This window comes from Eleutherodactylus coqui, chromosome 4 (assembly GCF_035609145.1).
Source record: "Eleutherodactylus coqui strain aEleCoq1 chromosome 4, aEleCoq1.hap1, whole genome shotgun sequence".
NCBI lineage: Eukaryota > Metazoa > Chordata > Amphibia > Anura > Eleutherodactylidae > Eleutherodactylus > Eleutherodactylus coqui.
In genome coordinates this window covers 161,644,261-161,671,401 of record NC_089840.1, presented here as the reverse complement: position 1 = coordinate 161,671,401, position 27,141 = coordinate 161,644,261, and the positions used below count along the sequence as shown (strand labels likewise).

Below are 27,141 nucleotides of genomic sequence, written 5' to 3'. Positions count from 1 at the left end.
GTGCACTTCCGGTGCAGTTCTGACGTCACCAAGGAATTCCTCCTTAGTTACATGATCCCACCGTACATACAGCACATGCTCTCTAGCATGTCGAATGCATATACATCCCATAGAAACATGCAATACAAGTGATTCAAGTGGGTACCTCTAATCCATTGGGGGTCCTGCCTAGCACCATGTAAGTGATTCATCGTCATTCCTATATCCAGGCGTGGTCTCTACTATTTGGATTCTCACACTTTGAATTGAATAATGAAGTTACGATCCCTGTACTTTTCCTATTTAGGATTTAAAGAGGGTCATGGCAAATTTCACCTTTGTACGACATCGGAAAGTTACAGAATTAGATTAGGTACATAACAAGGGGGTCACTTACTTTTGCACTTAGAATTAAATAATCAAGTTGCGACTCCTTTACTTGACCAATGCAGGACCTAAACAATGGTTATGCCAAATTTTATGTTTGTACGACAACGGGAAGTTAGAAAATTAGATTAGATACATAAAATGGGGGGGGGGGGTCACTTACTTTTGCACATTGAATTGAATATTCACATTGCAACTCCTTTACTTTTCCTGTTTAAGAATGTTTGTGCCAAATTTCCTGTTTGTATGACACCGGGAAGTTACATAACATAGGGGGTCACTTACTTTTGCACTTAGAATTGAGTAATCAAGTTGAAACCCCTTTACTTTTCCTATTTACGACCTAAAGAATGCTTGTGCCAAATTCCATGCTTGTACAGCACTGGAAAGTTACATGACATAAAGGGTCACTTACTTTTGCACTTACAATTGAATAACCAAGTTGTGACCACTTCACTTTTCATATGAAGCACCTAAAGAATGCTTGTGCCAAATTCCACGTTTGTACGATACCGGGAAGTTACATTACATAGGGGGTCACTGACTTTTGCCCTTAGAATCGAATAATCAAGTTGCTTCCTATGCAGGACCTAAAGATGGTCGTGCCAAATTTCATGTTTGTACGACATTGGGAAGTAAGAGAATTATCAGTCAGTGAGAATAGAAGAAAGAAATGCCCCAACAGTAGAAAAAGCTCCGCCCTCTTGAATTCTTATTTACGGAGATTTATTAATCCAAAAATGAAGGTAAATGCATGTGGATAGAGAGGGTATAAGCTCCTCCACTAGGCAAGTAAAGGCAGCATATCCTGGTCTCCCGGGGCAGAAGTCCCCTTCTGCGCATGCGCGCCCGATGATTGACACAGAGGGGCTCGAGCCCCAGGAAATTCAAAATCCCTCTGCTCCTGGCTGCCATGTGTAGCCAGGAGCAGAGGGATGTCACCAGGGACATGATCACTGTTATCCAATGGATAACAGTGATCATTTAAAGTTAAAAAAAAAAAAAAAAGAGTAAAAAAAGTTTTAAAAAGCTAAAAAGCTTACGTTTCATCTCCCCCCATGGATCATATCTGTGAGGGAGGATGAAATGACGTACCAAAGGCCCCCAGATTTATCCACGGACCTTACCCCAGCTTTTGCGCACGTGCCCATCGCCAAAATGGCAGACGCATGCGCAAAAGCCGTGGATTGACAAGGTAATTTAAAAATCTCCCTGCTCCTGGCTACAAAACTTAGCCGAGAGCCTGGAGATTTCAAGGAGAGCTACAGTGAGCGGTTCCTGATCACGTGTTCACTGTTATCCAATGGATGATGGCAATCACGTAAAAGTAAAAAAAAAGGTGAAGCTTCATCTCCCCTCACCGATGCAATCGGTGAGAGAAGATGAAACTTTTTACCGGAGGCCTCCGTATTTGAACCCCGACGCGATCTTCCTCCGTGAACTTTCCCGGATTCTGCACATGCGACTACCGGCAAAACACCGGACACATGTGCAGGAGTCGGGGAGCCCAGGTAACTTTAAATCTCCTTACTCCCAGCGACCAACGGTCGCCGAGAGCCTGGAGCAGTGACCTTGTTGAGTGGTTGCCGGTCACGTGATAAAAAGGTAGCGATCTACCTTAGGCCGGTCTCACATTACCGGATAGTAATTACGGATTCCGCATGCGTCTGACCCGCGGTAATATGCAGATCAATCGCATTGGATTACACAATTCTGCTCACATTAGTGGGTCAGAATTGCATAATCCACTTGCAGAAAAGAGAACGCAGCAGGTTCTATTTAACCATGGATATCCACAACATAGAGCCCATTGTGCTCCATGGTCGCGGATATACCCGCAGCCCATACGCAACTACATTGCTGCTGGTACCTGTGTCATCGCTAAGCAACGGTGTGGGAAATACAAAAAAAAAGAGAAGGGTACTGCGAATGACCACCTGTGTGAGTAGGCAGTTATGCGCAGTACAATACGCGGCCGTACGCAGGGCTCACAGCTGGGATCCGCTGCGGGCCTCTGCAAGCGGATTCCACATCCGGCCATCTGAGTCCGGCGTTATTCAGACCGCTACCTGTAATACGTAATTTACAAGAAGCCCTGGGAACGCTCGTCTTCATGCAGTTCCAGGAGAACCTTGTTGAGCGCCTTCTGTCTGAGACCGCTACACCTTAGGAAGCTTACGGAGACTCACAGAGTGACACTTTTTACACCCCATACCTGCCACTGAGGTCACGAAATACCCCCCAAAAAGCATGAGAGGAGGAGGATACCCGTTTTTTTTTACCCCATGTACCCATCCCAACCAGCCTCAGTAATTACTCCTGTCTTCTGAAATACCACTCAGATCACATTATTACTTATATCTAAGATTTGGGGAACGCCAAAAAGGGTGCAGGGGGATGGGGGGGGGGGGGGGAGTTCAGGCAAGCTCGGTAAACGGGTCCAAGGGTCGGTACATGGCAGATTAGGATCAGAATAGCTAGTAGGAAGCAGAAAACAAATCACACCAAAACTCAGGCAAAGAGAAGTGTCTCTGGCCCATTTAAATAGGAGGATAATGGCTCATTAGGTTGCAGCTGGGCTAGAGGCACTGAGAAGGATTAACTCCCAAGGTGCTAGACGATAGTGCAGATGAAGTCCACATATACCAGCAAGGTGACGTCTAGTATTAACTCCTGCAGTGCTTGAGGGAAAAAGCCACATTATAATGGTAAAACAAAAAATGGAGAAGGCAAAAAGGGACCCCAGTTGTTAATATTGGATTATGCCCAGGATGTCATATGTTCCATAGTGTAATGGCAAAATGATTAGATAAAACATGCAGAAACACAGTAAGATTTTCATGATATTCACACACCAGACATGTTTTCGCATCATTACTAATCCAGGGTTAAAGATTACAACATTACATCATAGACCCCATGTGTCACATTATAACAACAAACATGTCTCTAAATGATATATTATGGCGGAAAATCCAGATATGATGTATATAGATAGTAATAATACACCACAACTAGAGATGAGCAAGCACCAAAATGCTCAGGTGCTCGTTGCTCGAGTCGAACGTTCCGCGATGCTTGAGGGTTCGTTTCGAGTAACGAACCCCTTTAAAGTCAATGGGCGACTCGAGCATTTTTGTATATCGCCGATGTTCGCTAAGGTTTTCACTTGTGCAAATCTTCAAACCTACGAAAGTGATGGAAACGACACAGATACAGATAGGGCAGGCAAGGGGCAACATGCTGGGCTGCATCTCAGGTTCCCAGGTCCCACTATTAAGCCACAATAGCGGTAAGAGTGACCTCCCCCTCCCCTAACAATTTTTACTTAGGACAAACCCTCATTAGCAGGGCACACCTTAGCTAAGCACCACACTACCTCCAACCAAGCACAAGCACTGCCTGCGGGACACACCGCTGCCTCTTCTCCTGGGTTACATGCTACCCAACGCCTTCCCCCCGCACGACCCTGCGTCCGCAGCGCACACAAAAGTGTCCCTGCGCAGCCTTCAGTTGCCCTCATGCCACACGCTGGCCGCATAGCCACACCACCCTCATGTCTATTTATAAGTGCGTATGCCATGAGGAGGAACCAGAGGCACACACTGCAGAGGGTTGGCAGGGCCAGGTAGCGACCCTCTTTAAAAGGGGCGGGGCAATAGCTCACAATGCTGTAGAGAATCAATGAAAAATTGACATTCGATCTTCATTCCAATCCTGTGCCACCTCCGTCAGGAGCTGCAAACGTGGGCATGAGTTACATAGCTATGGGGAATCCATGTGCCCACACAGTATTCATTCTGTCTAGGTGTCGCATAGCTCAATCGACATCGCAAGGGGAAAGCCATCTGCACTCTGCCCCCTACCCAAGTCAGTCAGTGTCTTTGTGCCAGATAGGTCAAACACCGCGATGGGAAATAAGCGTGCAAAAGCAGCATAAATGGGTCCTGGGCAACCCAAGACATGAACAATAAATAAATCAGAGCGGCCAAACATGGCAGACTTGCACCCCGCCGACGACATAGGTCTTGGCCCACAGTTTCAGCAATCGTAGGCAGGAAGCGGACTTTCACTGCACCCAGGACATAGGCCTCTGCACAAACCCTTAGCAATCGAGGGCCTACAGTGGACTCCAATGCTAGCGTAGCTGTGAACATCTCATTAGCGCTGTATTGCTCCTGTAGTTTGTCCCAATGCAGTCCCCGGGATAGCTGAGCTTACGTGAGATAAAGTGCAGGTTGGCTTCGGCCCACACTGCATGCCCTAGTCAGTCTGGCTTTTTTTCATAGTCACAGGCAGGTACAACTCCGCTCTGGAAAGTCTGTGTGGACCCACAGCATGGGTGCGTCCCAGGAAGCCACCAAAGGTACATAAATAGATCCCATTGCAGTCCCCCGGATAGCTGAGCTAGCGTGACATAAAGTACAGGTGGGCTTCGGCCCACACTGCATGCCCGAGTCAGACTGGGGTTTTTTAATTAATAGTTACAGACAGGTACAACTCCGCAAAGGGAAGTCTGTGTGCACCCACAGCATGGGTGGCTCCCTGGAACCCACCGACGGTACATAAATAAATCCCACTGCAGTGCCCCGCACAGCTAAGCTAACGTCAGATAAAATACAGGTGGGCTTCGGCCCACACTGTATACCCCAGTAAGACTCTGTTTTTTTAATTAATAGTCACAGGCAGGTACAACTCCCCTATGGGAAGTCTGTGTGGAGTGAACCCACAGCTTGGTTGGCTCCCTGGAACCCACCGACGGTACATAAATAAATCCCATTGCAGTGCCCCCGATAGCAGAGCTTACGTCAGATAATATACAGGTGGGCTTCGGCACACACTGCATGCCCCAGTCAGACTAGGTTTTTTTAAATTAATAGTCACAGGCAGGTACAACTCCGCTCAGGGAAGTCTGTGTGGACCCACAGCATGGGTGGGTCCTAGGAAGCCACCGAGGGTACATTAATAAATCCCATTGAAGTGCCCCGGACAGCTGAGCTAACGTCAGATAAAATACAGGTGGGCTCCGGCCCACACTGCATGCCCCAGTCAGACTGGGGTTTTTTTGGGGGCCAGATACGTAGAACACGTGAAAACTTAGTGCAGCCATACTATGCACAAACCCCTGTAGTATTCATGTAGCAAAGGTATAAGCTGACCGCACTAACAGTAATGTTGCAGAAGTATAGGTAGACCCCAGTAACATTTATTTAGCAGCAGTATAGGCAGAGCCTAATAACATTTCAGTAGCAGCAGTATAGGCAGAGCCCAGTATTAGTAACATTTCTGTAGTAACAGTAACAGTATAGACAGACCCCAGTACCATTTCCGTAGCAGCAGTATAGGCAGAGCCCAGTAACATTTCAGTAGCAGCAGTATAGGTAGAGCCCAGTATTAGGTACATTTCTGTAGTAACAGTATAGACAGACCCCAGTAATATTTTAGTTGCAGAAGTATACACAGAACCCAGAAACATTTATGTAGCTGCAGTATTGGCAGACCCCTGTAACATTTCTACAACTGAAATATAGGCAGACCCCTGTAACGTTAATGCAGTTACTCTCCTCTCCTTTGGCCCAAACAAGTTTCTTCGATAACTGTGGTAACACGAGAGAAAATACATGATGCGCATTGCTGATCCCCTGACCCCAAGCGGGAGGAGGAGGTGGCATTACAAGGCCAAGACACCATAACCAGGACCCGCTATAGTCTGTGTGGGAAGCACGTTAGCGGGCCTAGGGTCAGGCTCGGTTCCGCGCCTCCACCTTGAATTTTGCCTCATGGGCAAAATCAAATCTTCAGATGCGAATAAGAGCCAATGGACAACAGTGAAGCCACAGAACAAAAGTGGAAGCGACAACAGCTATGTGGAAAAGCTAGTATTTTCTGAGATAAGAGGGGCATTTGATAGCAATGAAAAGGATATTCTAGGAACTAAAAGTCGGAACTCCTCCTCATCTCAATCAGAAATATGGAAAGGCTTCATTCATATGTTTTCTGTTGACCATTGCAAAGTGTTAGCAATGCAAGTTTCTGGCTATACCACTCATCTTTGTCAGGAATTACCAAAGATGATCACAATTAAAGGCCTCATCAATCAGTCCAAAATCAGTCCGGGAGTATGTGGCTCTCAGCTGGCCTGCATCCACCAAGGATATGTGCCTGCTGTTACTCTGTCCCCAGCCATGCAGGGATGCTGTGTTCTATAGTCGGCTCTATTCCTACCTCAGCTGTACACAACAATATGTAATTATCTGCACCAACAAGATGGAAGCCGCAATTGCTCTACCGGTCGGCTGAATGCTTCAGCTAGGGATAATCGAATACGACCCCGGTTGTATTTATTTGGTTTTTGGAACTGTGGCCAGGATTAAGAGGGACGGGGGGGGGGGGGGTGCATTCCTATTGTGCCGGTTTAGGTGAAATTCTTAGACCGCCGCAAGAGGGACCAAAGCTTAACCATTTGCCAAGAATGTTTTCATTGTTGGAGGAGGAGGAGGGGGAGGGTTTACAGGAAGTGGCATTACAAGGCCAAGACAGCATGACCAGGACATGCTATGGTCTGTGTGGGAAGCACGTTAGCGGGCACAGGTTCAGGCTGCATTCCGCGCCTCCACTGTGAATTTTGTCTCCATGGGCAAAATCAAACTTTCAGATGCGAATAACAGCCAATGGACAACAGTGAAGCCACAGAACAAAAGTGTGATATGAAGCTGGGGACCCCAGAAACTTTCCTCTCTCCTAATCCCACAGCAGCCGGCTGCGATTCACCTGGACCACGTACTCGGCCTGTGCCAACACCCTCACTTGGACCTCCGTGTCCTCGCCCGCGTCCACGGCCACGTTCTGTAGGCCTACCCCTCAGCATGGTGTATTTCAAATACAGCAGACACTGAGCGTTGTTAAAAATTAGGCGATTATTGGCCTGCACTTGGAGGTTGACAGCGGTATGCCAAAAAAATATACGTTTGCCTGCAAAAATGCCAAGCTGGCTAAGTAAATCAGTTACGTTTTCTTTCCCCGCTACAATGACTGGATTAGCCTGGAAAAAGTTGCACAGCCCCAACCTGGCATAGTTGCAGTTCCCACAGGACATAGGCCTCGGCATACAGCTTCAGCAATCGGAGGCAGGAAGCGGACTTTTACTACACGCAGGATATAGGCCTCTGCACAAACCCTCAGCAATCACGGGCCTGGAGCGGACTCCAATGCTAGCGTAGCTGTGAACGTCTCATAAGCGCTGTTTCGCTCCTCGTTTGTCCCAATGCAGTGCCCCGCATAGCTGCGGTAACGTGAGATAAAATACAGGTTGGCTTCGACCACACTCCATGCCCTAGTCAGTCTGGGTTTTTTTTTTGTTATGGCCAGATATGTAGAACATTGCGATGGGAAAACGTAGTGCACCCATACTATAGACAGACTCCTGTAATATTCCTGTTGCAAAGGTATAAGCTGAGTCCACTAATAGTTATGTTGCAGAAGTCTAGGGAGACCCCAGTAACATTTCATTAGTAACAGTATAGACAGCCCCCTGTAACATTTCTGTAGCAGCGGTATAGGCATAGCCCAGTATTAGTAACATTTCAGTGGTAACAGTATAGACAGACCCTAGTAACATTTTAGTAGCAGCAGTGTAGGCTGAGCCCAGTAACATTTTAGTAGTAACAGTATAGACAGACCCCAGTAACATTTCAGTTGCAGCAGTACAGACAGACCCCAGTAACATTTCAGTAGCAGCAGTGTAGGCAGAGCCCAGTAACATTTCAGTAGTTACAGTATAGACTGACCCCATTAACATTTCAGTAGCAGCAGTGTAGGCAGGGCCCAGTAACATTTCAGTAGTAACAGTACAGACAGACCCCAGTAACATTTCATTTGCAGCATTACAGACAGACCCTAGAAACATTTCAGTAGCAGCAGTATACACTGACCTCAGTAACATTTCAGTAGCAGCAGTGTAGGCAGAGCCCAGTAACATTTCAGTAGTAACAGTATAGACAGACCCAGTAACATTTCAGTAGTAACAGTATAGACAGACCCCAGTAACATTTCATTTGCAGCATTATAGACAGACCCCAGTAACATTTCAATTGCAGCAGTATAGACTGACCCCAGTAACATTTCAGTAGCAGCAGTGTAGGCAGAGCCCAGTAACATTTCAGTAGTAACAGTATAGATAGACCCCAGTAACATTCCATTTGCAGCATTATAGACAGACCCTAGTAACATTTCAGTTGCAGCAGTATAGTCTGACCCCAGTAACATTTCAGTAGCAGCAGTGTAGGCAGAGCCCAGTAACATTTCAGTAGTAACAGTATAGACAGACCCCAATAACATTTCAGTATCAACAGTGTAGGCAGAGCCCAGTAACATTTCAGTAGTAACAGTATAGACAGACCCCAGTAACATTTCATTTGCAGCAGTATAGACTGACCCCAGTAACATTTCATTTGCAGCATTATAGACAGACCCCAGTAACATTTCAGTATCAGCAGTGTAGGCAGAGCCCAGTAAAATTTCAGTAGTAACAGTGTAGACAGACCCCAGTAACATTTCAATTGCAGCAGTATAGGCAGAGCCCAGTATTAGTCTATACTGTTACTACTGAAATGTTACAGACCCCAGTAACATTTCATTTGCAGCAGTGTAGGCAGGGCCCAGTAACATTTCTGTAGTAACAATATAGACAGAGCCCAGTAACATTTCAGTAGTAACAGTATAGACAGACCCCAGTAACATTTCAGTTGCAGCAGTACAGACAGACCCCAGTAACATTTCAGTAGCAGCAGTGTAGGCAGAGCCCAGTAACATTTCAGTAGTTACAGTATAGAGAGACCCCAGTAACATTTCAGTAGTAACAGTATAGACTGACCCCATTAACATTTCAGTAGCAGCAGTGTAGGCAGGGCCCAGTAACATTTCAGAAGTAACAGTATAGACAGACCCCAGTAACATTTCATTTGCAGCATTACAGACAGACCCTAGAAACATTTCAGTAGCAGCAGTATACACTGACCTCAGTAACATTTCAGTAGCAGCAGTGTAGGCAGAGCCCAGTAACATTTCAGTAGTAACAGTATAGACAGACCCAGTAACATTTCAGTAGTAACAGTATAGACAGACCCCAGTAACATTTCATTTGCAGCATTATAGACAGACCCAGGTAACATTTCAATTGCAGCAGTATAGACTGACCCCAGTAACATTTCAGTAGCAGAAGTGTAGGCAGAGCCCAGTAACATTTCAGTAGTAACAGTATAGACAGACCCCAGTAACATTCCATTTGCAGCATTATAGACAGACCCTAGTAACATTTCAGTTGCAGCAGTATAGTCTGACCCCAGTAACATTTCAGTAGCAGCAGTGTAGGCAGAGCCCAGTAACATTTCAGTAGTAACAGTATAGACAGACCCCAATAACATTTCAGTATCAGCAGTGTAGGCAGAGCCCAGTAACATTTCAGTAGTAACAGTATAGACAGACCCCAGTAACATTTCATTTGCAGCAGTATAGACAGACCCCAGTAACATTTCAGTATCAGCAGTGTAGGCAGAGCCCAGTAAAATTTCAGTAGTAACAGTGTAGACAGACCCCAGTAACATTTCAATTGCAGCAGTATAGGCAGAGCCCAGTATTAGTCTATACTGTTACTACTGAAATGTTACAGACCCCAGTAACATTTCATTTGCAGCAGTGTAGGCAGGGCCCAGTAACATTTCTGTAGTAACAATATAGACAGAGCCCAGTAACATTTCAGTAGTAACAGTATAGACAGACCCCAAAAACATTTCAGTTGCAGCAGTGTAGGCAGAGCCCAGTAACATTTCAGTAGTAACAGTATAGACAGACCCCAGTAACATTTCATTTGCAGCAGTATAGACAGACCCCAGTAACATTTCAGAAGCAGCAGTGTAGGCAGAGCCCAGTAACACTTCAGTAGTAACAGTATAGACAGACCCCAGTAACATTTCCTTTGCAGCAGTAAGACAGACCCCAGTAACATTTCAGAAGCATCAGTGTAGGCAGATCCCAGTAACATTTCAGTAGTAACAGTATAGACAGACCCCAGTAACATTTCAGTTGTAACAGTATAGACAGACCACAGTAACATTTCAGTTGCAGCAGTATAGGCAGAGTCCAGTATTAGTAACATTTCAGTAGTAACAGTATAGACAGACCCCAGTAACATTTCATTTGCAGCATTATAGACAGACCCCAGTAACATTTCAGTAGCAGCAGTGTAGTCAGAGCCCAGTAACATTTCAGTAGTAACAGTATAGACAGACACAGTAACATTTCAGTAGCAGCAGTGTAGGCACAGCCCAGTAACATTTCAGTAGTAACAGTATATACATACCCCAGTAACATTTCAGTGGCAGCAGTATAGTCTGACCAAAGTAACATTTCAGTAGCAGCAGTGTAGGCAGAGCCCAGTAGCATTTCAGTAGTAACAGTATAGACAGACCCCAAAAACATTTCAGTTGCAGCAGTGTAGGCAGAGCCCAGTAACATTTCTGTAGTAACAGTATAGACAGACCCCAGTAACATTCCATTTGCAGCATTATAGACAGACCCTAGTACCATTTCAGTTGCAGCAGTATAGTCTGACCCCAGTAACATTTCAGTATCAGCAGTGTAGGCAGAGCCCAGTAAAATTTCAGTAGTAACAGTGTAGACAGACCCCAGTAACATTTCTGTTGCAGCAGTATGGGCAGAGCCCAGTATTAGTCTATACTGTTACTACTGTAATGTTACTGACCCCAGTAAGATTTCATTTGCAGCATTTTAGACAGACCCTAGTAACATTTCAGTAGCAGCAGTGTAGGCAGAGCCCAGGAACATTTCAGTAGTAACAGTATAGACAGACACCAGTAACATTTCAGTTGCAGCAGTATAGACTGACCCAGTAACATTTCAGTAGCAGCAGTGTAGGCAGAGCCAGTAACATTTCAGTAGTATCAGTATAGACAGAGCCCAGTAACATTTCAGTAGTAACAGTATAGACAGACCCCAGTAACATCTCAGAAGCAGCAGTGTAGGCAGAGCCCAGTAACATTTCAGTAGTAACAGTATAGACAGACCCCAGTAACATTTCATTTGCAGCAGTATAGTCTGACCCCAGTAACATTTCAGTAGCAGCAGTGTAGGCAGAGCCCAGTAACATTTCAGTAGTAACAGTATATACATACCCCAGTAACATTTCAGTTGCAGCAGTAGAGACTGACCCCAGTAACATTTCAGTAGCAGCTGTGTAGGCAGAGCCCAGTAACATTTAATTTGTAGCATTATAGACATACCCCAGTAACATTTCAGTAGCAGCAGTGTAGGCAGATCCCAGTAACATTTCAGTAGTAACAGTATAGACAAACCCCAAGAACATTTCAGTTGCAGCAGTGTAGGCAGAGCCCAGTAACATTTCAGTAGTAACAGTATAGACAGACCCCAGTAACATTTCATTTGCAGCATTATAGACAGACCCCAGTAACATTTCAGTTGCAGCAGTATAGACTGACCCCAGTAACATTTCAGTAGCAGCAGTGTAGGCAGAGCCCAGTAACATTTCAGTAGTAACAGTATAGACTGACCCCAGTAACATTCCATTTGCAGCATTATAGATAGACCCCCAAAATATTTCAGTTGCAGCAGTATAGTCTGACCCCAGTAACATTTCAGTAGCAGCAGTTTAGGCAGAGCCCAGTAACATTTCAGTTGTAACAGTATTGACAGACCCCAGTAACATTTCAGTATCAGCAGTGTAGGCAGAGCTCAGTAACATTTCAGTAGTAACAGTGTAGACAGACCCCAGTAACATTTCAGTTGCAGCAGTATAGGCTGAGCCCAATATTAGTAACATTTCAGTAGTAACAGTATAGACTGACCCCAGTAACATTTCATTTGCAGCATTATAGACAGACCCTTGTAACTTTTCAGTAGCAGCAGTGTAGGCAGAGCCCAGGAACATTTCAGTAGTAACAGTATAGACAGACACCAGTAACATTTCAGTTGCAGCAGTATAGACTGACCCAGTAACATTTCAGTAGCAGCAGTGTAGGCAGAGCCCAGTAACATTTCAGTAGTAACAGTATAGACAGACCCCAAAAACATTACATTTGCAGCAGTATAGACAGACCCCAGTAACATTTCAGAAGCAGCAGTGTAGGCAGAGCCCAGCAACACTTCAGTAGTAACAGTATAGACAGACCCCAGTAACATTTCATTTGCAGCAGTATAGACATACCCCAGTAACATTTCAGTAGCAGCAGCGTAGGCAGAGCCCAGTAACATTTCAGTAGTATCAGTATAGACAGAGCCCAGTAACATTTCAGTAGTAACAGTATCGACAGACCCAGTAACATTTCAGTAGCAGCATTGTAGGCAGAGCCCAGTAACATTTCAGTAGTAACAGTATAGAGAGAGCCCGGTAACATTTCAGTAGCAGCAATGTAGGCAGTGCCCAGTAACATTTCAGTTGTAACAGTATAGACAGACCCCAAAAACATTTCAGTTGCAGCAGTATAGACAGACCCCAGTAACATTTCAGTAGCATCAGTATAGACAGACCCCAAAAACATTTCAGTTGCAGCAGTATAGACAGACCCCAGTAACATTTCAGTAGCAGCAGTGTAGGCTGAACCCAGTAACATTATAGTAGTAACAGTATAGACATACCCCAGTAACATTTCATTTGCAGCAGTGTAGGATGAGCCCAGTAACATTTTTTAGAAGCAGAAGTATAGGCAGACCGAAGTAACATTTCTGTCGCAGAAGTTCAGGCAGACCCCTATAGCATTACTGTGGCAGAAGTATAGGCAGGCAGACCAGAGTTACATTTCGGAAGCAAGAGTGTAGGCCAACCCCTGACACATTGGTGTACCATGAGTGTAGGCGAAGGTCAGAAAAATTAGTGTACCAACAGTACAAATGTACCCCAGAAAAATTGCTCAACCCAGAGGGCAGGTGAAACCCATTAATATTTTAACTTACTGTGGCTGAATTTGTTACAGAGCCTGGAGACAGCCCTGTTAAAAAAATTGGTTCATGTTGAAGTTTCAATGCTTTAGTTATAAACGTAGAAATATTGTTTGACAAAAGTTATATGAGCCTTTTTGGGCCGCAGAAAAATTGGCACGTCAGCGTGATGACAGCATGTTTTAGGAGGAGGAGCAGGAGGAGGAGGACTAATATCATACACAGATTGACAAAGGCAAATGTCCCTTTTTTTATGGTGATAGAGAACAATGCTTGCATCCGCGGTTGCAGCGAAAAGACTCTTTAGGTAACATTGCTCTCCGCTGGTGGAGAAGAGAAGTCTGGGGAAATCCAGGCTTTGTTCATCTTTATGAGTGTAAGCATGTCGGCACCATCGTTAGACAGGCGGGTACGCTTATCCGTGATGATTCCCCCAGCTGCACTAAACACTCTGTCTGACAAACACAAGCAGCAGGGCAAGCAAGCACCTCCAGGGCATACAGCATGAGTTCGTGCCACGTCTCAAGCTTTGACACCCAGTAGTTGTACGGAGCAGAGGCGTCACGGAGGACGGTGGTACGATCGGCTACGTACTCCCTCACCATCTTTTTACAGTGCTCCCTCCGACTCAACCTTGACTGGGGAGTGGTGACACAGTCTTGCTCGGGAGCCATAAAGCTGGCAAAGGCATTGGAGAGTGTTCCCCTGCCTGCACTGAACATGCTGCCTGATCTCCGCGCCACCCCTGCTACTTGGCCCTCGGAACTGCGCCTTCTGCCACTAGCTCTGTCAGATGGAAAGTTTACCATCAGTTTGTCCACCAGGGCCCTGTGGTATTGCATCACTCTCTAACCCCTTTCCTCTTCGGGAATGAGAGTCGAAAGTTTCTCCTTATACCGTGGGTCGAGCAGTGTGTACACCCAGTAATCCGTACTGGCCAGTGGGCCCAGCTGTCTCTTCCCCCTCCTCCTCCTCATCCTCCAAAATGCGCTGAGATATAGAAATGAGGGTGCCCTGACTATCCAGCGACATACTGTCTTCCCCTGTCTCCTGTTCCGACTGCAAAGCGCCCGCCTTTATGCTTTGCAGGGAACTTCTCAAGAGGCATAGCAGAGGAATGGTGACGCTAATGATTGCAGCATCGCTGCTCACCATCTGGGTAGACTCCTCAAAGTTTCCAAGGACCTGGCAGATATCTGCCATCCATGCCCACTCCTCTGTAAAGAATTGAGGAGGCTGATTCCCACTACGCCGCCCATGTTGGAGTTGGTATTCCACTATAGCTCTACGTTGCTCATGCAGCCTGGCCAACATGTGCAGCATACAGTTTCACCATGTGGGCACGTCGCACAACAGTCGGTGCACTGGCAGATTAAACCGATGTTGCAGGGTCCGCAGGGTGGCAGCGTCCGTGTTGGACTTGCGGAAATGTGCGCTGACCCGGCGCACCTTGCCGAGGAGGTCTGACAAGTGTGGGTAGTTTTTCAGAAACCGCTGAACCACCAGATTAAAGATACGGGCCAGGCATGGCACGTGCGTGAGGCTGCCAAGCTGCAGAGCCGCCACTAGGTTACGGCCGTTGTCACACACGACCATGCCCGGTTGGAGGCTCAGTGGCAAAAGCCAGCGGTCGTTCTGCTCTGTCAGACCATGCAACAGTTCGTGGGCCATGTGACTCTTCTCTCCTAAGCTGATTAGTTTCAGCATGGCCTGCTGATGCTTGCCCACCGCTGTGCTGCCGCGCGACACCGACTGCTGGCGACGTGCTGCTGACACATCTTAATTTCGAGGTAGAGGTTGTGTAGGAGGAGGAGGAGGGGGAAGGTTTAGTGGAGGTGGCATACACCGCCGCTGATACCTGCACGAGCTGGGGCCCAATATTCTGGGGGTGGGTAGGACGTGAGCGGTCCTAGGCTCTGACTCGGTCCCAGCCTCCACTAAATTCACCCAATGTGCCGTCAGGGAGATATAGTGGCGCTGCCTGCCTGTGCTTGTCCACGTGTCCGTTGTTAAGTGGACCTCCCCAGTAACCGCGTAGGTGAGAGCGCGTATATGTTGCGGGAGACGTGGTCGTGCAGGGCTGGGACGGCACACCGTGAAAAATAGTGGAGACTGGGGACCGAGTAGCGCGGGGCCGCTGCCGCCATCATGTTTTTGCAAGCCTCCATTTCCACAAGCCTGTACGGCAGCATCTCCAGGCTGATCAATTTGGCAATGTGCACGTTTAAAGCTTGAGCATGCGGGTGCGTGGCGGCGTATTTGCATTTTTGCTCCAACGCTTCTGCTAGCAACAGCTGGATGCTGCGCTGAGAGACATTGCTGGATGGGGCCGAGGACAGCGGAGGTGAGGGTGTGGGTGCAGACCGGGAGACACCCGTGCCTGTGTCCTGAGAGGGGGGTTGGATCTCAGTGGCAGGTTGGGGCACAGGGGGAGAGGCAGTGGCGCAACACGGAGGTGGTGAACGGCCTTCGTCCCACCTTGTGGGGTGCTTCGCCATCATATGCCTGCGCATGCTGGTGGTGGTGAGGCTGGTAGTGGTGGCTCCCCGGCTGATCTTGGCGCGACAAAGGTTGCACACCACTGTTCGTTGGTCGTCACTGCTCTCAGTGAAAAACTGCCACACCTTTGAGCACCTTGGCCTCTGCACGGTGGCTTGGTGCGAGGGGGTGCTTTGGGAAACCGTTGGGGGATTATTCGCTCTGGCCCTGCCTCTACCCCTGACCACCCCACTGCCTCTTCCAACCTATCCTGGTGCTGCTGTTGCCTCCCCCTTGGAAGACCTGTCCTCAGTTGACTTATCAAACCAGGTGGGGTCAGTCACCTCATCGTCCAGCGGCTCTTCCTCCGAATCTTCTTTGTGCTCCTCCCTCGGACTTACTCCCCTTACTACTGCCTCACTGATAGACAACTGTCTGAAAGCTCTTGAGACAGTTGCCGGAAGTCCCCAGCCTCATCACCCGGACCCCGGGAACTTTCCAAAGGTTGGGCATCAGTCACGACAAACTCCTCAGGTGGGAGAGGAACCATTTTTTCCCAATCAGGGCAGGGGCCCGAGAACAGTTCCTAGGAGTCATTCTGCTCATCAGAATGTGTCATTTTCATGGAGTGAGGAGGCTGGGAGGAAGGAGGAGCAGCAGCGAGAGGATTCAGAGTTGCAGCAGTGGACGGCGTAGAAGACTGGGTAGTCGATACATTGCTGGATGCACTTTCTGCTATCCACGACAGGACCTGCTCACACTGCTCATTTTGTAGTAAAGGTCTACGACGTGGACCCAAAAATTGTGATATGAAGCTGGGGACCCCAGAAACTTTCCTCTCTCCTAATCCCACAGCAGCCGGCTGTGATTCACATGGACCAGGAACTTGGCTTATGCCCACACCCTCACTTGGAAACCCGCGTTCTCGCCCACGTCCACATACTCTAGCCCTACCCCTACCCCTCAGCATGGTGGATTACGAATAGAGAAGACACAGAGCGGTGTATAACATTTTTGAATTATTGGCGTGCAGTTGGAGGGAGACAGCGCTTATGTAACGCAAACTGCACCCAGGAAAAAAATTATACGGAAGCCTGCATACTGATACACCTGACCTCACAGCAGCCACGCAGTGAAATGCAGACAGTCACAGCTAGCCGTAATTTTAATTTTTAGGAAATGCAATGCAGGCTATATAGCGTCTTTCTGACTTTCCCTCTATCGGGGGCTGTCGCCGTCCTCTGTGCGTGCATATGACGGCAGACACACAGCAGTGTAAAAATTTTTTGAATTCTTGGCATGCAGTTGGAGGGAAACAGCGCTTAGGTTATGCAAACTGCACCCAGGAAAAAAAATAATACAGAAGTCTGCAAGCAGGCCTAGCTGTGCAATATGCAATACTGATACACCTGAACTGACAGCAGCCACGCAGTGAAATGCAAACAGTCGCAGCTAGCCGGAAGAAGTATTTATTTATTTTTTTAATTTTTGGGAAATGCAATGCAGGCTGTATAGCGTCTATCTGAGTTTCCCTCTATCGGGGGCTGTCGCCGTCCTCAGTGCGTGCAGTTGACGGCAGACAGAGCGGTGTAAAACATTTTTGAATTATTGGCGTGCAGTTGGAGGGAGACAGTGCTTATGTAACGCAAGCTGCACCCTGGAAAAAAATTATACAGAAGCCTGCAAGCAGGTCTAGCTGTGCAATATGCAATACTGATACACCTGAACTGACAGCAGCCACACAGTGAAATGCAGAGAGTCACAGCTAGCCGTAAGAAGAATTTTTTAAAATTTTTTTGGGAAATGCAATGCAGGCTATATAGCGTCTATCTGAGTTTCCCTCTATTGGGAGCTGTCGCCGTCCGCTGTGTGTGCAGTTGACGGCAGACACACAGCGGTCTAAAAATTGTTTGAATTATTGGCGTGCAGTTGGAGGGAAACAGCGCTTATGTTACACAAACTGCACCCAGGAAAAAAATAATACAGAAGCCTGCAAGCAGGCCTAGCTGTGCAATAGTGAGGTACTACAACTGCCAGCAGCCACGAAGTTAAATGCACACGGTCACAGATAGCCCTAAACAGGAGCTTTTTGGGGGTACTTGTTGACAGGATTCTACACTAGCACTGTCCCTGCCTCACCAATACTTCCCCTATACTCTGTATAATTGGCTGCAGACTGAGAACGCAATAGTCTGCAGAGCCCAAGATGGAAAAAAAAAATTGTGCAAAACTGCTCCTAGCAGCCACAACAGTAATGCACAAGGTCACAGATAGCCCTAAACAGGAGCTTTTTGGGGGTACTGGTTGACAGGATTCTACAGTAGCACTGTCCTTGCCTCACCAAAATTTCCCATATACTCTGTATAGTTGGCTGCAGACTGAGAACGCAATAGTCTGCAGAGCCCAAGATGGAAAAAAAAAATTGTGCAAAACTGCTCCTAGCAGCCACAACAGTAATGCACATGGTAAGATGTGGCCCTATGAAGGACCGTTGGGGTTCTTCTAGACAGGATTCCACACTACCACTGTCCCTGCCTGACCAATACTGCCCCTATACTACGTAGTACAGACTGCAGCCTGAGAACGCTATAGCCTGCATGCCCGATATAAAAAATTTTTTTTTGCAAAACTACTCCCAGCAGCCACAACAGTAATGCACACGGTCAGATGTGGCCCTAAGAAGGACCGTTGGGGTTCTTGAAGACGCCAACACTCTAACTATAGCAGCAGCACCCTCCCTAATCTCTGCCAGCGTGTGTCTGAGGCGAGCAGCGGATGGGAAAGCTTTAAATACTTGGCGGTCACTTGATCTCGCCAGCCACTCACTGCATGGGGGTGGGATAGGGCTGGAACGTCACAGGAGGAAGTTGTAATGCCTTCCCTGCATATCTATTGGCCAGAAAATGGCGCAAAACTTTCAGGGAAGGAAATGTAATTGACTCGAGTAACCCGTGGTGCTCGTCTCGAGTAACGAGTATCTCGAACACCCTAATACTCGAACGAGCATCAAGCTCGGACTTGTATGCTCGCTCATCTCTAACCACAACCCTCTCACGCCCCCTTAGAGCTTAGAGAATGCCTTCTCCTGATAAATGTATCCTGGAATAATGCCTGGTGTTTGAGATGAGCCACAAGGCAGGTCTGGTTCCATTGGGGGTTCAACCTTTTTAGGATTGTTACTCCACTTGTTCAACTAGATATGATAGTTTGGAACACTATAGGGTGTAGTCAGGTTTTTTATAGAATTTTATTACTAATAAAATTAAAATTTAAATCAAGAGATACAGTACACTTTTCTGTGATTTTCTAAAAACCTTTTATGGCTGTAACTATATATTTTGGCCTATGGGGGCGTTTATTCCTGATATTCTGTGATGCTTTATATTTATCAGTAGTTTAGTCGCTATTTGTGCCATTGTGTTAATTCAGAACCACCTGGCATCCAAAACTAGGAAAGCAAAGTGCGACAATAAACCACATTTCTTTTACCTTTTCAACTTCCGAGTTACTAAAATGTAGTTATGTTTTTTTTAATACCTCAGGTGGAAAATACTTCATGATTTTATGATATTTGTGCAGGTTTACCAAAACTGAATCAATATTTTCAGAGCAGCCAGAAAACACAGACTAAATAAAGAATTAAGGGCCTTTAACGCAGCTTGATGACTGGCAAGAATCTTCGTAGGGACATTGTTTGCCTGATCATCCGTCCTTTTAAAGTTTCACCTAATCGACTGATGAAAGAGCAAATGCTTGTTGGTCGCATCATTTGTGCAGACCAAAAAAAAAAGCATTGTTGTCAGCAGCAAATATCTCCATGTAATTGAAGGGGGAAGTTGCTGCAGACAACGATGTAACTGTCCCCCCACCTCTGTATGTTGTGAATCAGTCAATTAAAAGAATAGTTAAACACTCAGCACAAGAAAGATTACTTGCAGAGTTAAAAGATACTTAGAGAACTAGCTTGGCAGTGCAGGGGCACAGTAATGGCTTCAAACCCTTTCTCTTATCCTTCCTTCAAAGACCTTTTGACAATCCAGGGGAGTAACAAGCTTAACGGTCATTGGCTCCAGACTGAACCGTGTTTCCAATGGCATAGCTATAGTGTCCAGCAGCGACAGGGTCCCTAAGTCAAGGGGGTTAAGAAGGACCATTACCACTGTGGCACATTAGTTCCCAGCACCTCCCCGACCCCGCACCGCTGGCCTCCTGTATCGGTGCTCTGGCAGAATCTTCACTTCTGTTTTTCACTCAGATCTTCTCACATGCTTCTGCTGCTTGAACTTCGTCCGACTTCTCCCCAGAGAACAGGAGACTGGTGGAGGACAAGATGCAGCATGTGAGAAGATCTGCGTGAATCAGAGAAGTGAGAATAGGCTTCTGTCAGACTTGTGCTGTGGGGTCAGAGTGGCCATTAATGCAAATATGGAAGCAGAAACAGACAAACCTTGCGCATGTTATGTTTTTAAAACACGGCCGTGAAAAGAGTCGGCCTTGTAAATAGATACATAGATTTACATTAGTTCCATATGACCATCCATAAAGCATGGACCAAATGTAAATTAAAAATACGCTTGTCTTGTCAGTAAGTACATATATCAGTAAGTGAGTGTGTGCCAGCCTGTGTGCCTGTCAAGTAGTGTGTCAGTGTGTGTGACAGTAACGCGTGACAGTCCCTAACCCTATATGTCAGTATGTATGTTAGTAAAGGCCTATTTAGACGCAACGATTATCGCTCAAAGTTAGCTCAAAAGCCATCTTTTGAGCAATAATCATTGCATGTAAATGTGCCTATCTTTCAGTTTTCTGCCGAATGATGGACTTCAGTTTGGCTTAAAATCCGTCCTTCAGCAGAACAGCCAATAAAATGGACCGCACGCTGAGTTCTGCCTGAGGAACCACTGATTACAGCTGAAACAATGTGATCAACTGTTATCAGTGTGGCAGAACCAAGAGAATTTATTCAGAGAACAGCGGGTGGTCCTCTAAATAAATTCAGCACACACGTTAATTAGTATCAATTAGTAGATTATGCTAAATGAGTGCTCAAAAGCCATCTTTTGCATGATCATCTTTGTGTCTAAATTCACCTCAAGTGTCTATAAATCAGTGTGTGTCAGTAAAGTGTGAATCAGTAAGGGAATGCGTGTCAGTAAAGTGTGAATCAGTAAGGAAATGCCAATAAGTCAGTGTCAGTAAATGTATATAGTATGTAAGTAAATGCATGTATCAGCAAATGTCTGTCAGTAAGGCTGCTCTCACACACAGCGTCAGTAAAACACTGCGATTTTGATCGTGGCATTTTACTGTGCTTTTTATCAGCGTTTTCTAACGCAGCTTACTGTGTTCTTCAGCGTTTTTAAAGCACCCTATCATCGGGATGGGTGATTAGGTGCATTAAAAAAGCATGAAAACGCGCCAAAATAAAGCAGACAGCACTCGAGAATCGCGGCATTAGAAAATGCAGCATTCAAGCACAAGTCTGCGAGGCCCCATTACAATCAATGGAAACATTGTACCACAATTAAGAAGCTGCGGTATTTGCGGTAAAAAGTGCATGTGTGAGAGTGGCCTAAATGTACGTCTGTACAGATTAGGGGATATATGTCTTTAATAGGAAGACCCATTTAATATTTCTTTGTAGCAGCTGTACTTTCATTTTTCTCATGAAGATAGTAGTATTAATAATCTTTACAAATTGGTTAAACAGATGCAACACGCCAGAGGGGTACCCCAAACACTTGACAAACGTGGAGAGCTGGGAGGGTAAAGTGTTGGCTTGTCACAGCGGCACTTACGCGGCTCTCTTTTCTGAGGGATGACATGTAGCCAAGGCCAGAGCAGGATTGCGGGCCACCTTTGACACCCCTAGGATAGGAAATGCCAATAAACAAGCTTCCATGCGGCTCTGTGTTAGGTCAGGAACTCTCACTGAAGATGGAACGTTATTCTCTCTCTCCCACTCTCAAGCACTCCTATTTATACCTTCACTCATACCACATGACATGAGAGGCTGATACATTTACATGCAGGCAATGCTTTTAGCAGAGTTAACCTCTTAAGTGCCGCAGCTGTGCAACACACACACTGGATATAACAGGACAAGCTTTGCACAGTGCATCTACATAAGACAAACATGTATGACATTTATGGAGGGGTCCAGGATGGTGTACTGGACCACTACACAGACACAAAATAAGTCAGAACATATAGTACTAAATTGAAGCACAGCTTGAACAATAGAGGTGAGGGTTCTGCTTACCAGAGCTTACAGACTCTAAAGTCTGAAGTAGTGGTGGAATATATATAGGATAATATACATCAGTATTTTCCAACCTTTTCAGTCTTGGGGCACTCCTGGGAATTTTGTTTTTTTTTACTGTGGGGCATCCTTATCAAAAAGGGGTGTGGTCCAGGGAATGGCTACATGCGTATCTTATCACGACCTATAATTTTAACACTGTTATTCCAGTGGGCTCTATAGCAATAGTGCCCCTTTGAGTGTCCCTAGCAGTAATAGTGCCCCTCTGAGTGGCCCCCTTAGTAATATTGCCCCTCTGAATGGCCCCAGTAGTAATAGTGCATCCCTAAGTGACTCCTGTAGTAATAGCATGTCACAGATGCCTCGGAAGGTCCCTAGCCTCCAGTGCTCCAAAGTGCCTGTCACAGACACCCACATCTTCGTTGCGTGCTACGATAGTGCCTGGCTGTTTAAGATGACTCTAAAGGGCCCCAAACTCAGATTCCCCCATAGTGCCTGCCACAGATCTGTAGTGCCAGTCTCAGATGCCCCCACAACGTGCAGTGTCACTGGCCCTCCCAAAACAACAATGTGTGACCTCACTGCCCCTCCTCAAACAACAGTATGTGGCTTCACTATGTACCCTCCTCAAACAAGGAGGTAAATCACTTCTTTTAACAAAGACAATCAATTACCTCCTGACACAACATCCCTCTTGGCCATTTGGGGCTGGTTTTGCAGGTGGCGCTTCCCCCAGGTGCCCTCTACTGTTATTGAAGGACAACATGCACCTTCTGCTTCCATTGGACTACAGCCAGCCATGGGCAGAACTTCTTCTCATCCTGGTCTACCATCAGCGGTGAGGAGGGGAAGGAGGATAATTCCAATGGTAGTTGAATTATTCCCAGCCTGCTGTGGCACCCTGGTTGGGAATCACTATTATTCATACATATACACATAGAGCTGTGTGAGTCAATCACCAGCTGTGTTTGTGTATAAACAGGTAAGAGGTGCAAGCTAAATATTCCCAGATCCTTTAACTGTTCCTCATAGGACATGTTTTGCAGACCGCTCACCATCCTGGTAGCTCTTCTCTGAACTTGCTCCAGTTTGTCAATGTCTTTTTTTAACCTAGAACTGGACACAGTATTCAAGATGAGGTCTGACTAAGGAAGAGTAGAGGGGAACAATTACCTCATTTGATCTAGACTCTGTGCTTTTCTTAATACATCCCAGAATTGTGTTTGCCTTTTTTTGCTGCTGCATCACACTGTTGACTCATGTTCAATCTGTGATCTATTAGTATACCCAAGTCTTTCACATGTGCTGCTTAGCCCAATTTCTCCCATTCTGTCTGTGCTTTTCTCATTTTTCTTACCCAGATGTAGGACTGAATTACTTCTTGTTAAATACCATTCTTAGTCTCCACCTACTATTCAAGTTTGTCTAGATCTTTTTGAATCCTCTTCTCCAGTGAGCGGTATCCCTCTTAGCTTTGTTTCATTGGCAAACTTGATCAGCGTCCCCTTTCTTCCAATTTGATGTGCAGTCATTTATGACCACTATTTGAGTATGATCACTCAGCCAGATGTGAATCCACCTAACAGTTGCCTTGTTGATCCTATATTTGGTCATTTTTTTCAATAAGGAGGGTATGAGATACTTTGTCAAATGCTTCATTAAAGTCAAGATTTACTATATCTACCGCAAGTTTTTTTTTCATTCCTGATAAAGTAGCATAAAGTTGAGATGACATTATTTGTTAGTTGAAAATCCATCAGTTTAACTCCTTATATGTGATCCCTGGCTCTTGCTAGTCTCTGGTATATCTGGATTTGAGATTATACAGGAAGCTTTGGGGAATATGGACAGAAGTATTTGGGATTTTGCTTTATTTTATAACAAAATGCTTTCCTGAATTTGTTTATAGTTTTAAAGATGAATTCTAGAGATTGGAGTGAATGGGAATTGAAGAGGATAATATCATCTGCAAAAATAGCTATTTTGGGGTCTGTCTGACCAATCTGTTTCTGCTAGAGGATCTGCTCAGAATTTTAAAATTATTATTACATGGTATTCAAGAGTGGATATTTACTCTAAACCATTTGCAATATACTAGATGTGGTGTGCAACACTTTCAACCTGTGTTTTGCATCCCAGTCTGGACATAGTTGCATTGGAGTGTAGTACAGATCAACACCTGCTGCATCTGACCTAGGGATAAAGGTCCATTTACACGCAAAGATTATTGCTCAAAAATGTTCTCAAAGATGCCTTTTGAACGATAATTATTGTGTTTAAATGCAAATTACTTTTCAGCCGAACGATGATTTTTAGGTGAGCATAAAATCCATTGTACGGCCGGAGAACTGGTAACAGGGACCACACGCTGTTCTCCACGTGAACGCTGATTACATTGTATTCAGCTTGCAGCCCCGCGGCAGTACAAAGGAGCGCTATGCAGAGAACAGACCACCTGCATACAACTCCTGGAGGCTCTTTACATGCAAATAAAGGTAATAAGCTGCTAATAGGCATTAGTACCCATTGGCAGCTTATGCAAAACCATCGCTAAAACTGTCAATCTCCCTATCTTTTGAACAAATTTTGAGTTATCATATTTGCGTGTAAATGGGCCTTAAGCATGGATCTAGCAATAAACAATGCCCAAAAAGGGGACATCTGAATTTGAGCGCCTGTCACCTGAAATCAGTTTCCTCTTTCATGAGACAAATTAACCCCCCATTAAGAAATAAGTATTTTTCAAGTAGGCATTAATGCAGCCATTATCGATCAATAAACATTAATAGAGCAGCTACCAACTAATGACCACTGGGTTAATTCAATAAGCAGCACTGTTTGTGACAAAGCCACAAGATCTCACAATAACCAGCAAGATCCCGCTGTCGGATACTAAACACTGTGTTAGAGGACATTGGCAGGATGGTCGGGATGCTGGGATTACAATCAACAAGAATTCAGACCGAAGTTGCATATAGAACGCAGGGAACTTGCAACATAGTTTTTTCTTTTTCTTTTCTTACACGTTCTTAAATGGCATATATTTAGAAAAATATTTACTTCTTAGTGGGATTTTTGGTTCCATATTTTATGAGAAAAATTATTTCATGTAATTTAATTTTTAAGCTGTGGATATTTATCAAGCTGTGGATATTTCAATATGTAGTTTTCAGCAATCATTAATTACAGTGGGGAAAAAAAGTATTTAGTCAGATACTAAATCAGACAATGTGATTTTCTGGATGTGTTTTCTCATGTTGTCTCCTAGGTCTACCTATGAGGTCAGTTACAGGCCTCTCATCTTTTTAAGTGGGAGAACTTGTACAATTGGTATCTGAGTAAAAACTTTTTTTCCCCACTGTATATGTCTGGGTATGTTCGTAAAAGTTATTACTCAATACATATTCTAAATCTGGCTATTATTAATTTATTTTTACTGTCTTTAAGAAATGGAGACGGAAATTTCTCATGAAAAGAAAATCTGAAAATCTTTCAATTCTGCTCAAGCCTCTGCTCGTGGACTGTAACTGCTGCTGAATACACATTTCCCAAGGAATATCAAGGACATGATTTCCATTGAGTGTACTGTACCAGACAACAGTCTCAAACATGTAATTAACTGAGACCTTTGTGAAGAACTTTATTTTTCAACTAATTGCTTTTAAAAAAATATAAAATGACCAGTCCTTTAAAAAGTACACAAATTGTGAGTGGGTTGGGCTGATTATAGTCCCACTGAAGTTCACTTTTACATTGAACTAAGTTATTTCACGTTTTTTCCCTTACAAGCATGCTTATTTCCATAGTCATTACAAAAAAAAATTTCCCCCCTTACCCCTCCCCCCAACTCACACATATTAAATCAACAAAATCCTCCTCAAAGATTGTTTTACAGTAGTTTGTGACTCTGCTTTGAATTCATTTCAATTTTCATTTATTAATTTGAAAAAACCCTGTTTATGACTGGAGATGAGCGAGCACCAAAATGCTCGGGTGCTCGTTACTCGGGACGAAATTATCGCGATGCTCGAGGGTTCGTTTCGAGTAACGAACCCCATTGAAGTCAATGGGCGACTCGAGCATTTTTGTATATCGCCGATGCTCGCTAAGGTTTCCATTTGTGAAAATCGGGGCAATTCAAGAAAGTGATGGGAACGACACAGCAACGGATAGGGCAGGCAAGGGGCTACATGTTGGGCTGCATCTCAAGTTCCCAGGTCCCACTATTAAGCCACAATAGCAGCAAGAGTGCCCCCCCCAACAACTTTTACTTCTGAAAAGCCCTCATTAGCAATGCATACCTTAGCTAAGCACCACACTACCTCCAACAAAGCACAATCACTGCCTGCATGACACTCCGCTGCCACTTCTCCTGGGTTACATGCTGCCGAACCCCCCCCCCCTGCACGACCCAGTGTCCACAGCGCACACCAAATTGTCCCTGCGCAGCCTTCAGCTGCCCTCATGCCACGCCACACTCATGTCTATTTATAAGTGCGTCTGCCATGAGGAGGAACTGCAGGCACACACTGCAGAGGGTTGGCACGGCTAGGTAGTGACCCTCTTTAAAAGGGGCGGGGCGATAGCCCACAATGCTGTACAGAAGCAATGAGAAATATAATCCTGTGCCACCGCCATCAGGAGCTGCACACGTGGGCATAGCAATGGGGAACCTATGTGCCACACACTATTCATTCTGTCAAGGTGTCTGCATGCCCCAGTCAGACCGCGGTTTTTTATAAATAGTCACAGGCAGGTACAACTCCGCAATGGGAATTCCGTGTGCACCCACAGCATGGGTGGCTCCCTGGAACCCACCGGCTGTACATAAATGTATCCCATTGCAGTGCCCTGGACAGCAGAGCTAACGTCAGATTAAATGCAGGTGGGCTTCGGCCCACACTGCATGCCCCAACCTGACCGGGCTTTTTAATTCATAGACACAGGCAGGTACAACTCCCTATTGTGACGTCCCTGTGGACCGACAGCATGGGTGGGTGCCAGGAAGCCACCGGCGGCACATAAATATATCCCATAGCATTGCCCATCACAGCTGAGGTAATGTC

The 27,141-nt window shown here is 45.6% G+C and overlaps 1 protein-coding gene across 2 annotated transcripts in view; it reads left to right on the top strand.

Annotated features, from left to right (window-relative positions):
• TMEM273 (transmembrane protein 273) overlaps positions 1-26,049 on the top strand; it is a 313,706-nt gene extending 287,657 nt beyond the window's left edge. For both annotated transcript variants that reach the window (XM_066598715.1, XM_066598714.1), the window contains one exon: positions 25,523-26,049. In XM_066598715.1, coding sequence (XP_066454812.1) covers positions 25,523-25,560 — 38 coding nt within the window. In that variant the 3' untranslated portion in view covers positions 25,561-26,049. The remainder of the gene's footprint in view (positions 1-25,522) is intronic.
• The last annotated feature ends 1,092 nt before the right edge of the window (positions 26,050-27,141 follow it).